At 40.9% G+C, this 14,759-nt stretch overlaps 1 protein-coding gene across 1 annotated transcript in view; it reads right to left on the bottom strand.

Moving 5' to 3' along the window:
- Nucleotides 1-14,759, bottom strand: part of ITPRID1 (ITPR interacting domain containing 1) — a 104,946-nt gene that overhangs the window by 77,205 nt on the left and 12,982 nt on the right. Inside the window, 1 exon segment of the mRNA XM_082472204.1 lies at nt 192-243. Coding sequence (XP_082328330.1) covers nt 192-243 — 52 coding nt within the window.

Here is a 14,759-nt window from a genome sequence, read left to right as displayed (position 1 = left end):
ACTCTTTTATGACAATTAAATAACCTCTATCTCCCTCGAGGTTGGTACAAATGGTTTAGGCACTGTGGCTAAACCAGTGACAAGATCCCAAGATCCATGGCATTATAAAGAGACCTCCTCACTTCCACTTCATTTATGAAAGACGTGGCTGTAAAATCCTGCAGTGAAATAACAGTGACTCTGTCACCTACCTCGTGTAGTCTTTCACAGTCATTTGAACCATTCCTTGTTCATGAAAAGGAACTGCAACAAAAAAGAGGAGATGAGCTTCATTTCCTTTTTTTCTAAAGGAAGATTTTCTCACCTTCAAACGAACCAACATGGCACTGATTTCCATATCCAAACTGTATCGGCCTGAGATACAAGGCATCTCTGTAGTGAACAAGACAGAATGTAATTAATGACTAAACTGTGTGACAAGCACTTGAAGAAATGTGGTACTTGCTCAGTGAAGGGGGAAGTCAGTGGCAAATGAAGTAGTCAGCAAAGATTTCATGGAGGAAACAGTACTTGTCTTGGATTTTTAAGAATGGGGAGAATTTGATAGATGGAAAAGAGGTGTCGTCATGAAAGAAGAGTGTCTATAGCAAGTGCCAAGCACAGTGATAGGGCTAGGCTGATTAGATCACAAGGCATTTTGGAATACTCTCTCCTGGTACAAAAGGTTGAGGAGCAAGGATGGGGACAGGCAAAAGAATACATGAAGAACCCAGCATTCACGGAGCAGTTTCCATTAATTTGTATCACCTAATCCTTACAACAGTCTTATAATTTAGGACCTATTCTTATTCTTCAGATAAGGAAACTGAGACTCACAGAAGCTGAGTAATGAGCCCATGACCACACAGTCAGAAGTAGCAGATCCAGGAATTTATCATTATATTTATTATTGATTATAACAATAATAGTTACTATTTATTTAACATTAAGTTTGTGTGAGGCAGTGTGCTAAGCATGTTACATGCACAATCTGTTTATCCGTGAAATAGGTATCATTCATCCCCACTTAATAGAGAAGTAAACTGAGGCTCAGAGTAAATAAATTTCCCATGGCCAGTAGGATGCCACAGCTTATTTTGATTTGTTGCTGTTGTTTCTTTTCAAGACACTACGCTGTCAACAGATTGTCTTGTTGCTTATTTGAAAGCCGGAAAGAAGAGTTTATTATGTATGTGTTAGGACATGGAAAACCATAAAAAGTTTTTGAGCAAACAAGTAAATGTGAGAAGGACGATGCTGAAAGTCCATTTGCTGGTTAGTGGTGCTGAGGACAGAATAGAAGAGCTACATATTGGATGTCAGAGAGGCCTATTCAGGGGCCGAAGCAGTACTCAGAACCTGTGTTGTGAGGTAACGCTGCGGCAGACATCTTCAGAAGGAAGTGTTCAGAAGACAGGCAGTTCCTCAGAAGTCCCCCACTCCATCCCCAGGGCTTCCAATTTCCTCTCACTGTGGCTCTCCTGGGCACAAATGTGTGACATGTATCAAACTGGAAGTATTACCACCCAGCACTTCTATGAGAATGTGAAGTTCTTCACCATAAGAAATATAACACAGGTTGGGAGAGATTTTGGAAAAATAAGCTTAAATGATTGAAACATACATAAAAAAGGAAAATAATAAAGGGCTCTTCAGTTTGGAGCCAGAGTTCCTCTCTGGGTAGGGGGTCTCTGAATAGATCTCAAGGTATCTGGGAACTTGTCTCTGAATACCAAATTTTGAGGGTGAAGATAAGAATACTCATAGTTTTCAGCCGTTTTTTTTTAAGGCTCAGTGACCCTGCCAAATGGAATAGGGCAACTGGTCTAGAAAGATAAAGACTAGAGGTATATTACTGAGGCGTGAGCAAATAGTGGATTCTTAATTAAGTCTGAAATACATAACTACAATTTTAAAAGGTAATGAGAAAACAGATACAGTAAGTTCTGCCCTACAAAACAAATGGAATTCTGTCATCACAAGAGCTATACAGGGTGAAAAATATTAATCTATGATAAAGGTTTAAAAATAAATTATATATATCTCCATGCTACCACTCTCAATCTCACTCTCACAGCAGACATCATTAATCAATTACATCACTTTCTCATAGAGCCTAGATAGGCTCTCAAAATTGTCAGGAATTGAATGAGGTGAAGCTTTTATGCCATCCTTTGTGTAGAGTAAACTTCATGAGTGGCTTTTTTTTTTTTTTTGAATAAACAAACTTCATCCTTTGTTTAGAATAAACTATGAGTTTAGAATAAACTGCTTCATAGAACATTATAGGGAGCCACTACCAAGGATGGAATATCAAGGTGAATGACCATTATTATGATACAAATGTGACATTTATTAAATGTGCTATGTGATATCTGGTGACAGTTATTCATGTAAGTTAAAATATCTGACTCAAACTTATGCACCAATTTAGAAATGAGCTTAGAATCCAAACTCCAGTCTTTTGCCCACTACATCAGTAGTTTTAAAACTATGGGTTTTAGTGAGGAATTCTTTTGCAAATTTCTAGTAATTTAAATAGCTAAAAGGAGTGCTGTTCTGGGCAGAGTGGTCTCCCATTTAGCTCTTCCTTCACTCTGTCAGTCACCTCCACAATCCAGAGTTTGAAACACATCATCTATTCAACACCAAATCTCTCACCTAGGCAGGCATTGCTAATCCACTGCAGCACTCTTGCTCACTGAACTCAGTCTCAAAGCTTCTCAAATCATAAAGCCAATGCCAATTGATTGAAGTTGTCACATGGGAGAAAGCCTATTTGCCACTTTATTAATCATGTTATAGATGCAAACACAGTATAATTTTTTGGCAGTCATGTTGTAATGACTTGATGAATTAAATAATAGTTTGCCCAAAATGGAAGGTTAAAGTAAATATTTATCATTTTCAGCAATTTTTTGTCTATTTCTCCCTGCCCTCACCATCTCCATCTACTGCTTTGCATGTATCTCACAAAGGCAGGCTCCATTTGTGCTTAGTTAGCTCATCCAGAGAATTCTGGAATTTCTGAGCAGCTCTTGCATAAAATACTCCGGGGTTCTAGGACATTTGGCTTCATATTCTGCCAGTACTGCCACTCTCGCCACTGCCTCAGTCTTTTCTGGTTGTCTGCTATCGCTCTGGGTTTCCTAGAACATGTGAACGGATGTATACGTCCAGGCCAGGGGTCTGGCATTGTGGCCACGGTGAATTGCTCAAACTGTCAGAGAGGAAATGAACCATTTTCAGATATTGATGAAAAGAGTTAGCACAGCCTTGTTGAGTTTTCAAAAACCCTAGCCCCACAGAAAATCTAAGTCATCCATAAAATTCCACATCCCTTCACTCAGGGCTTCTTCATGAGATTCTAGTGCCCACACAGATCTAGTAGCCACATTCCACGGATCACACCCTGCAGCTCTGCCGTCCAGGTTCAGGAGCAATCTGGTTGCCAGGAAACCAAGGGCAGCCCCAAAGGGGAAAAGAAGCCCCCGAAGGAAACATATTTTCTAAGGAACGTGCAAAGTGGACCTGGCTAGTTCACCGTGGCATTGTTTTCTGTTCTGATGACACACATGAAAGCCTTACACCGTTTTAGCATCAGCGGGCCCCGTAAGGCCCAGCCGTCGCTGACAGCTAGGGGCTGGGCAGGATGTTTGACCCCCCTCACCTGAATCTCGCCCTCACTGATATATGGATATAGCTTTTACATCTTTTGTTAGACTCTTTACACTCTTTCTTTTTGATCTTGTTTAAAATGACACAAATGTCTATCTCTATTCAATATATTCAGACACATAGCCTTCTCTGCTGCCAAGCTTAGATTCTGGAGAAAATGTAGCCAGGGAAAATCGATATAATTTTTTAAACTCACAAGACAAGCCTGATTTTTAAAATTGTAATATAATTATCAAAAATTAATTAGCTTTACTGCTTCATTTCCATTTTTCACTCCCTGGACACCCTGAGTCCTGGGAGACCAAGGGACATTTTCAGCATTACTATGTGTTCACTTCCTGATGACTGTGGAAACAGGAACTGGCCTTCCCAGTGCTGTACGCTGACAGTTGAGTCTTGCACAGGACAGTGTGAAACTATTATTCCTTGCCTGTTTGAGGATTTTTGGTTTTACTTTAGCTTTTTTTTTTTTCCACTTTGTTAATTTGTAAGGTAAACTTCCTGGAACCTGAGGACAAGCTGGTCAGGGTCAGGCCCTTGCTTCTTTGCCTGTTTTCAATAATGAACCTGAAGCTGGTAGCCCGGTTCTCAGCAGCATTGGTATTCCTAAGCTTTTGTTAAAACCCAGAAGATCCAGCAGCCCTGGCTCAGGTCTCTTCTGGGCAACATCTGCTGGAGGTGATGCGCTCTGCAATTCTCTGCAGTCTGCCCGCCTGCCAGGCTCACAGAAGCATTTAAGTCTGTGACCTCTGATCAGGGCACAAATTTGACACCTAGGGAATGCCATCATGGGACAAACAAACTGCTCCTGTTACCCCGGATTTCCCCAAGCTTCTTCTGCAGGTAGAAGGTGGGACCCTTACAGATGCACCTGTGTTCACCACATAAGCCTGCCTGCTAAGCCTCCTCAAATCCACACTGGCTTCTCTGGGTGCTTGGCTCTGATATTATCTCCATTTCTTTGTCCTTCCAAGATAGCACTCTCATTAGGTTTTTAAAGCCAGATTTTACTCTCTAAAAGCATTGAGGGAACAAAGAAAGAGAGAAAAAATTAAAGTCCTCCTATCCTCAAGTTTCCTAAGGGTTGGTCTGAAGGAAAATTAAAGTGAGAAAAAAAAAATTCCCCGCTCTACTCAATACATCCCATTGCATGGGTTAAAACGCCAGTTCTGATTCCCTTTTAGATACTTGAGTCCACAGCCACCCTCCCTACTGTTAGGTGGACTTCTGCCATCTGAAGCAGCAGACACTGCACTTAACCCTGCAAAATGTATTACTGGAGAAGATGTAGTGAGATATGCAGAAGGCACTAATTAGCACCTTTATTGGCTTGGAAAGCATTTTTTATTTTGGTTTTCCTAAGCATTTCTGACTGATTCATGGAAGACATTTGGTTCTTTGGAATATCGTCCAATAGACTAATCAAATTGCATTTTCACAGGGCTCTAAAATAATAGCATTCTGCAGCTTTCTGTATATTTAACTCCTGCATGACCAAGACACTTAGTAGAGGCAGTCAGCAGGGTTTATTTATCTCAGTTGGCAATTTATTAAACTATATTCTTACAAAAAAGAGAGACTCTGACATTCTCCCTGACCCTCATGCTCAGAACTTTAAAGCCAGTTGTGATGCTTTGCTCTTGTTAACCCAGATAGCTGTTTATTTTCCAGATGCTGTGGACTCTTCTTCTCTATTCCTCTGCTGACACCCAGCCCAAGCCCTCATCACCCCAAGCCTGAGGTCATAATAGCTTCTCCCTGAAGGGTGCACCTTCTTCCCATTGCCAGGATAAACACTGGAATCTGTCATCTCTCTTCTTAGAAACCATTCATAACTCATTACAATAGAGATGGCAAATGTGAAACACACCTGCTTCAATTCCCCAATGCTGCACCTGTGGAGTTATTACTTATTATTCATGACCCTCTATTCAGGTGAACAAAGATATGCCTTCACAGTTCTACTCAACACAGACCCCAGCTGTAACTACCCATCCTTTGGCTGGAACTTGAGATGACACTTCTTTGACATCCCTGTCCTAAGATGTCAAGCGTGATTCCCTCTTTCTGGATTTTAAGGCATTTATAACCTGACCACACCCTATTTAACAGAAACATGTCTCCCTTTGCTCCTTAGCATGAAACCTTTTCTCTAGTCTTATCACCCTATATGTTTTCCTGCACACATTGTTTGCTTCTCACTCTGTGCCTTTATTCAAGCTCCTATTGCTTCCAGGAAACGACTTCAACTTGCTTTGTCTCTTTGTTTTTTCAAAACCATATCTCTCTTTGATTGACTAGCTCAAGTCTCACCTTTTTTTGAAGATTGCCCAACCTGACTAAATCATGTTTATTATGGACCAGTTTTACTAAGATCTTTTTGTTGACTAGCTTTAGGGAAATCAGATGTGTTAGAGATGATTCTTGCCTCAGTGGCCTTTACGATTTTGTTAATGATGCCGATCATATACTAATAACTTGAGGCAGCACAGACCAAGTGTCATATGGGTAGAACCCATGATGGATGTCACTGATGTTCAGAAGAGAGACTGAGTCTCTTAGTGCAGGTGTCAGGAAGGGCCTTACAGAGAATATGGGACTTGGGTAAAGTCTCAAAAGAAGGGCAAGAGGTAAACGGAACAGGAAAGACTTTAAGACAGGAGGAACTGGATGAAGAAAGAGAAAGAACTAGGTATAATGAGAGGAGATAAGACTAGACAGTCTTGTAGAAAATTGGAACAGGTTATATTCACATTGTAATGGTCCTGGAAAGTCAGAGTAACATACTTGAGAGCAGGAGTCATATATTCTACATCTTTGCATTCTCCACCTTGCATAGTTCTCTGCTTTGAATGTTTTCATTTGATAAACATTATGCTTTCATATTATAAACATTCTTATAATATAGACAACAAATTTAGAACTGATCTTGTAAGTTCTTATTATTTAATAATTTTTTAAAAATTAATTTATTGATTGATTTTTGGCTGCGCTGGGTCTTCATTGCTGTGCGCAGGCTTTCTCTAATTGTGGCGAGCGGGGGCTACTCTTGATTGCGGTACTCGGGCTTCTCATTGCGGTGGCTTCTCTTGTGGAGCACGGGCTCTAGGTGCACGGGCTTCAGTAGTTGTGGCATGTGGGCTAAGTAGTTATGGCTCGCGGGCTCTGGAGCGCAGACTCAGTAGTTGTGATGCACTGGCTTAGTTGCTCCGTGGCATGTGGGATCTTCCCGGACCAGGACTTGAACCCATGTCCCCTGCATTGGCAGGCAGATTCTTAACCACTGTGCTACCAGGGAAGTCCCCGAAAGGGGTAAGTTTACTCTTCAGGGACCTCTCTGAGAATCAGAGAAGAAATGTCTAAATATTAAAAAAGACAAATGAATTAACCACCCATCAAGTAATCAATGGCACCAAGCAGAACTTTGATAGAAACTGTCTTTTTGCTGTAGGAGATCGTTCTAGTCTTTTCACTCGCAGTTATGCGTGGATGTGTTGTTGAACAAGCACACATGATATAAACCCACATGATATAAACCCACATGTTGACACATGCACTCAATGTATGCGTCTGCCCTTGTAGCATCAGGATGGTATGCTCCACAGTCAGGCAGAGCCGATGTTGGATTTGTTCTCTGGTGGTGGGAATGGGTTTGCCACAGTCCAGCTCCTCTCTCCAAGCTTTCTTATACACAATTTTAATATGAAACCTGGGATTAGGAATGAGTCAGCAGCCTGAGAAGAGGAAATTTAACATCCATGACCATGATCCCTTTAGTACCACCGCTGACCCCAAAGAGGCTCTGAATGTCCTATTGTATTTGTGATTATAGGAAGGTCTGTGGATCCTTATTGAGCTCAAACCAAGAATCAAACTTGTTTGCTTGTGAAGTTGGTGACCAAGAGGAGTTAATCTGCACCCAGTGGTGGTGGTTCTTGGAAAGGGAAAAGAGAAAGAAATTGAACGATGGCCATGAGGCTCTTTCCTGTCATGTGCCCTGAGCAGACGGTGTCCTGGAGATACATCAAAAGGAGACTGTCAGACCACTCAGCTAAGATACCCTAATGTTTGTCAGAAGACAGGGCAGAAGGTGAGAAACCTTTGTGAAGTGCATTACTGAGACTCGGGATTCAAGCCGTATGGGCAGTTGTCCAGCTTTTTACAGTTATTGATGTTCATATGGAAGGAAGGAGCAAGGGAAGTTATTTTTCACAAAGAGAAGCCCAAATGATTTCTATTGGTAAATAATCCTGGGTAAGCGATGTTTCAGTGGAAGAGACCTCAAAGCCCCAGGAGGCAAGGTCCCAGAGGGGAGACCCAGGCTCTGCCAATGGCTCTGGGAAGCTAGGGGAAGGTGCCACAACCACCTCAGTACTGCTTGGCCACTGGATCATTCCCATCAGCCAATACACCTTGCCTCAATAGCTCTCATTCCCAGAAGAGAATATCTTTTGTCTCCACCTCTCCTCCAGCTGTCATTTTAATTCACTGCTCCCTTTTACCTCATAACTCCTCCAAATACTTTTCTGTTTTTACTTCTTCTATTCCTATTTTCACTTGAAAGCAGTACAATCAGGCTTTCTCCTCCACTGTTCCTCTGAAATAGCTCTTTTCAAGGTCACCAATGACCTAATTGCCAAACCTAATGGTCAATTCTCATTCCTCATCATATATGACACATTAACAACAGTTGACAGTGTTGATCACTCCCTCCTTGATACCCTAACTTCACTCATCTTCCAGACACTTTTCTCTTGGTCCTCTTTTTACTTCATGACCTACTCCTTTTCCTCCTCCCTTGCTGGTTTTTCCATATCTTCCTGACTTCTTCTCTGTCTCTGTGCACTTGCTTGGTGATCTTATTTGGACTTCTGGCTTATCATCATCTATATGCCAACTTGACCCAAACATTTATCTATTCCCGGACTTTCCCTTGAACTCTAGATTTGTATTTCCAATTCGTACTAATGTATACCTATTTACTAGCATCTCCTTGGGTATCTATTAGGTATTTGAGTCATAGCATGCCTAAAATTGCATCTCTTACTGCCAGCCTGACCCTTCATGTTCTTGCAATCCCAATAAATAATGATGCATCTTCCCAGATGCTTGTGCAAAATCCACTGCATTCATCTTTGACTTCTCTCTCTCTCTTTCATACCCTACATCCATGAGCATATCCTGTCCTGCCTATATTCCAGATATATCCAGAATCTAGCACTTCTCTCTGCAACAACTGCTACTGCCCTGGTCTATGCCCCCATCCTCGCTCCTCTGAATTATTTCCTTAGCCTCCTAACTGGGCTCCCTGCTTCAAAATTTTCCCCAGCAGAGTTTATTTTCCAAGTAGCAGCCACAGCTGTCCTGTTAAAAAGAACCAAGACTATGCCACTCCTTTGTATAAAACATGTTAAAAGTTCACTTTTCCCTCGGAATAAAAGTCAAAGTACTTACAGGGATACATATAGCCCTAAATTATTTGGCCTCTGAATAATTCTTGAACTCATAGCTCTTTACTGTATTCCTTGCTCATTTAGCTGCAACCATTCAGGCCTCCTTGCTGTTCTTGGAATACAGAGGGTACATTCCCACCATAGGGCCTTTGTACATGCTGTCTCATTTGCATGGAGCAGCTCATCCTACAGATAAGCAAATGTCAGATAACTTCACTTCTTTCAGGTAGCTGCTCACAGGTAACCTTATCTAAGATACCTTCCCTGGCCATCTACACTCCTGGCATATTACATATTTATTTGTTTATTGTGTCTATCTCCACTGCATCTTTCTTCTTCGCTATCTCCAATCTTAATGGAGTGTCTAGTTTGGAGGAGGCATTCTATACATATTTGTTAAATAACTGAAAAATGGAATAAAAGGGAATTTGTCAGAAGTGTTGTGTACTTATGGAGAAGGAAATGAAGTTGATAGCATGTTTGTTCTCTAGTCTCCAGACTAAGTCTAAGGCTCAAGGAGAGATATGGGCTGCAGGAAGAAGCTGAAAGTTTATTTCCATCATGAGTTCTGTGTGACACAGAACACTAGTCATGCTGCCTAGATCCCTACATGCAGTATAATAGAAAAGAGTGTTTCTACAAATTCTGCAAGAACTAGAGCACTATAAGGACTCAAAGGCAGTACCCAGAGGAGCACAAGAAAAACCAATGCTCAGGGAGGAGCTTCAAGATGGCGGAAGAGTAAGACGCAGAGATCACCTTCCTCCCCACAAATACATCAGAAATGCATCTACGTGTGGAACAACTCCTACAGAACACCTACTGAATGCTGGCAGAAGACCTCAGGCCTCCCAAAAGGTGTGCGAGGAGAGGGGATTCAGAGCGCCACTTAAAGGAGCTCCAGAGAAGGGCGCCAGCCGCGGCTATCAGCGCGGACCCCAGAGACGGGCAGGAGACGCTAAGGCTACTGCTGCCGCCACCAAGAAGCCTGTGTGCGAGCACAGGTCACTGTCCACACCTCCCCTCGCGGGAGCCTGTGCAGCCCGCCACTGCCAGGGTCCCGTGATCCAGGGAGAACTTCCCCGAGAGAACGCACGCCGCGCATCACGCTGCTGCAACGTCATGCCGGCCTCTGCCGCGCAGGCTCGCCCCGCATCCGTACCCCTCCCTCCCCCCAGCCTGAGTGAGCCAGAGCCCCCGAGCCCCCGAAGCAGCTGCTCCTTTAACCCCGTCCTGTCTGAGCAAAGAACAGACGCCCTCAGGCGACCTACACACAGAGGCGGGTCCAAATCCAAAGCTGAACCCCGGGAGCTGTGTGAACAAAGAAGAGAAAGGCAAATCTCTCCCAGCAGCCTCAAAAGCAGCAGATTAAAACTCCACAATCAACTTGATGCACCTGCATCTGTGGAATACCTGAATAGACAACGGATCATCCCAAATTGAGGAGGTGGACTTTGGGAGCAACGATATACATATTTTTTTCCTTTTTCTCTTTTTGTGAGTGTGTATGTGTACGCTTCTGTGTGTGATTTTGTCTGTAGAGCTTTGTTTTTACCATTTGTCCTAGGGTTCTGTCTGTGCATTTTTTAAAATTTTTTTATTACTTAAAAATTTTTTTTCTTCATAATAATTTTTTTAATAACTTTATTTTATTTTATTTTACTTTACTTTATTTTATCTTCTTCTTTCGTTCTTTTTTTTTCTCCCTTTCATTGTGAGCCGTGTGGAGGTCAGGCTCTTGGTGCTCCAGCCAGGCGTCAGGGCTGTGCCACTGAGGTGGGAGAGCCAACTTCAGGACACTGGTCCACAAGAGACCTCCCAGCTCCACGTAATATCAAACGGTGAAAATCTCCCAGAGATCTCCATCTCAACGCCAAGACCCAGCTCCACTCAACGACCAGCAAGCTACAGTGCTGGACACCCTATGCCAAACAACTAGCAAGACAGGAACACAACCCCAACCATTAGCACAGAGGCTGCCTAAAATCATAATAAGGCCACAGACACCCCAAAACACACCACCAGACGTGGACCTGCCCACCAGAAAGACAAGATCCAGCCTCATCCACCAGAACACAGGCACTAGTCCCCTCCACCAGGAAGCCTAAACAACCCACTGAACCAACCTTAGCAAGTGGGGACAGACACCAAAAACAACAGAAACTATGAACCTGCAGCCTGCGAAAAGGAGACCCCAAACACAGTAAGTTAAGCAAAATGAGAAGACAGAGAAACACACAGCAGATGAAGGAGCAAAGTGAAAACCCACCAGACCTAAAAAATGAAGAGGAAATAGGCACTCTACCTGAAAAAGAATTCAGAATAATGATAGTAAAGATGATCCAAAACCTTGGAAATAGAATGGAGAAAATACAAGAAACGTTTAACAAGGACCTCGAAGAACTAAAGAGCAAACAAACAGTGATGAACAACACAATAAATGAAATTAAAAATTCTCTAGAAGGGATCAATAGCAGAATAACTGAGGCAGAAGAACGGATAAGTGACCTGGAAGATAAAATAGTGGAAATAACTACTGCAGAGCAGAATAAAGAAAAAAGATTGAGAAGAATTGAAGACAGTCTCAGAGACCTCTGGGACAACATTAAACGCACCAACATTCAAATTATAGGGGTCCCAGAAGAAGAAGAGAAAGAGAAAGGGACTGAGAAAATATTTGAAGAGATTTTAGTTGAAAACTTCCCTAATATGGGACAGGAAATAGTTAATCAAGTCCAGGAAGCACAGAGAGTCCCACACAGGATAAATCCAAGGAGAAACAAGGTAAGACACATATTAATCAAACTATCAAAAATTAAATACAAAGAACAAATATTAAAAGCAGCTAGGGAAAAACAACAAATAACACATAAGGGAATCCCCATAAGGTTAACAGCTGATCTTTCAGCAGAAACTCTGCAAGCCAGAAGGGAATGGCAGGACATATTTAAAGTGATGAAGGCGAAAAACCTACAAGGATCTCATTCAGATTTGATGGAGAAATTAAAACCTTTACAGACAAGCAAAAGCTAAGAGGATTCAGCACCACCAAACCAGCTTTACAACAAATGCTAAAGGAACTTCTCTAGGCAGGAAACACAAGAGAAGGAAAAGACCTACAGTAATAAACCCAAAACAATTAAGAAAATGGTAATAGGAGCATACATATTGATAATTACCTTAAATGTAAATGGATTAAATGCTCCAAACAAAAGACATAGATTGGCTGAATGGATACAAAAACAACACCTGTATATACACTATCTACAAGAGACCCACTTCAGACCTAGGGACACATACAGACTGAAAGTGAGGGAATGGAAAAAGATATTCCATGCAAATGGAAATCAAAAGAAAGCTGGAGTAGCAATTCTCATATCAGACAAAATAGACTTTAAAATAAAGGCTATTAAAAGAGGCAAAGAAGGACACTACATAATGATCAAGGGATCAATCCACGAAGAAGATATAACAATTGTAAATATTTATGCACCCAACATAGGAGCACCTCAATACATAAGGCAAATACTAACAGCTATAAAACAGGAAATCGACAGTAACACAATCATGGTAGGGGACTTTTAACACCCCACTTTCACCAATGGACAGATCATCCAAAATGAAAATAAATAAGGAAACACAAGTTTTAAATAATACATTAAACAAGATGGACTTAATTGATATTTATAGGACATTCCACCCATAAACAACAGAATACACATTCTTCTCAAGTGCTCATGGAACATTCTTCAGGATAGATCGTATCTTGGGTCACAAATCAAGTCTTGGTAAATTTAAGAAAACTGAAATTGTATCAAGCATCTTTTCCGACAACAACGCTATGAGACTAGATATCAATTACAGGAAAAAATCGGTAAGAAATACAAACACATGGAGGCTAAACAACACACTACTTTATAACCAAGAGATCACTGAAGAAATCAAAGAGGAAGTTAAAAAATACCTAGAAACAAATGACAATGAAAACATGATGACCCAAAAACCTATGGGATGCAGCAAAAGCAGTTCTAAGAGGGAAGTTTATAGCAATACAATCCTACCTTAAGAAACAAGAAACATCTCAAATAAACAAGCTAACCTTACACCTAAAGCAATTAGAGAAAGAAGAACAAAAAACCCCCAAAGTTAGCAGAAGGAAAGAAATCATAAAGATCAGATCAGAAATAAATGAAAAAGAAATGAAGGAAACGATAGCAAAGGTCAATAAAACTAAAAGCTGGTTCTTTGAGAAGATAAACAAAATTGATAAACCATTATCCAGACTTATCAAGAAAAAAAGGGAGAAGACTCAAATCAATAGAATTAGAAATGAAAAAGGAGAAGTAACAACTGACACTGCAGAAATACAAAGGATCATGAGAGATTACGACAAGCAACGATACGCCAATAAAATGGACAACCTGGAAGAAATGGACAAATTCTTAGAAATGTACAACCTTCTGAGACTGAACCAGGAAGAAACAGAAAATATGAACAGACCAATCTCAAGCACTGAAACTGAAACTCTGATTAAAAATCTTCCAGGACCAGATGGCTTCACAGGCGAATCCTATCAAACATTTAGAGAAGAGCTAATGCCTAGCCTTATCAAACTCTTCCAAAATATAGCAGAGGGAGGAACACTCCCAAACTCATTCTACGAGGCCACCATCACTCTGATACCAAAACCAGACAAAGATGTCATGAAGAAAGAAAACTACAGGCCAATATCACGGACGAACATAGATGCAAAAATCCTCAACAAAATACTAGCAAACAGAATCCAACAGCACATTAAAAGGATCATACACCATGATCAAGTGGGGTTTAGCCCAGGAATGCAAGGATTCTTCAATATACGTAAATCAATCAATGTGATACACCATATTAACAAATTGAAGGAGAGAAACCATATTATCATTTCAATAGATGCACAGAAAGCTTTCGACAAAATTCAACACCCATTTATGATAAAAACCCTCCAGAAAGTAGGCATAGAGGGAACTTTCCTCAACATAGTAAAGGCCATATATGACAAACCCACAGCAAACATCATTCTTAATGGTGAAAAACTGAAAGCATGTCCTCTAAGATCAGGAACGAGACAAGGATGTCCACTCTCACCACTATTATTCAACATAGTTCTGGAAGTCCTAGCCACAGCAATCAGAGAAGAAAAAGAAATAAAAGGAATACAAATTGGAAAAGAAGAAGTAAAGCTGTCACTGTTTGCAGATGACATGATACTATATGTAGAGAATCCTAAAGATGCTACCAGAAAACTACTAGAACTAATCAATGAATTTGGTAAGGTTGCAAGATACAAAATTAATGCACAGAAATCTCTTGCATTCCTATACACTAATGATGAAAAATCTGAAAGTGAAATTAAGAAAACACTCCCATTAACAATTGCGACAAAAAGAATAAAATATCTAGGAATAAACCTACTTAAGGAGACAAAAGACCTGTATGCAGAAAATTGTAAGACACTGATGAAAGAAATTAAAGGTGATATAAATAGATGGAGAGATATAACATGTTCTTGAATTGGAAGAATCAACATTGTGAAAATGACTATACTACCCAAAGCAATGTACAGATTCAATGCAATCCCTATCAAATTACCACTGGCATTTTTCACAGAAC

Source organism: Balaenoptera physalus (assembly GCF_965194825.1).
Source record: "Balaenoptera physalus genome assembly, chromosome: 8".
NCBI classification, from domain to species: Eukaryota; Metazoa; Chordata; class Mammalia; order Artiodactyla; family Balaenopteridae; genus Balaenoptera; species Balaenoptera physalus.
This window is presented reverse-complemented; position numbering and strand designations above follow the sequence as displayed.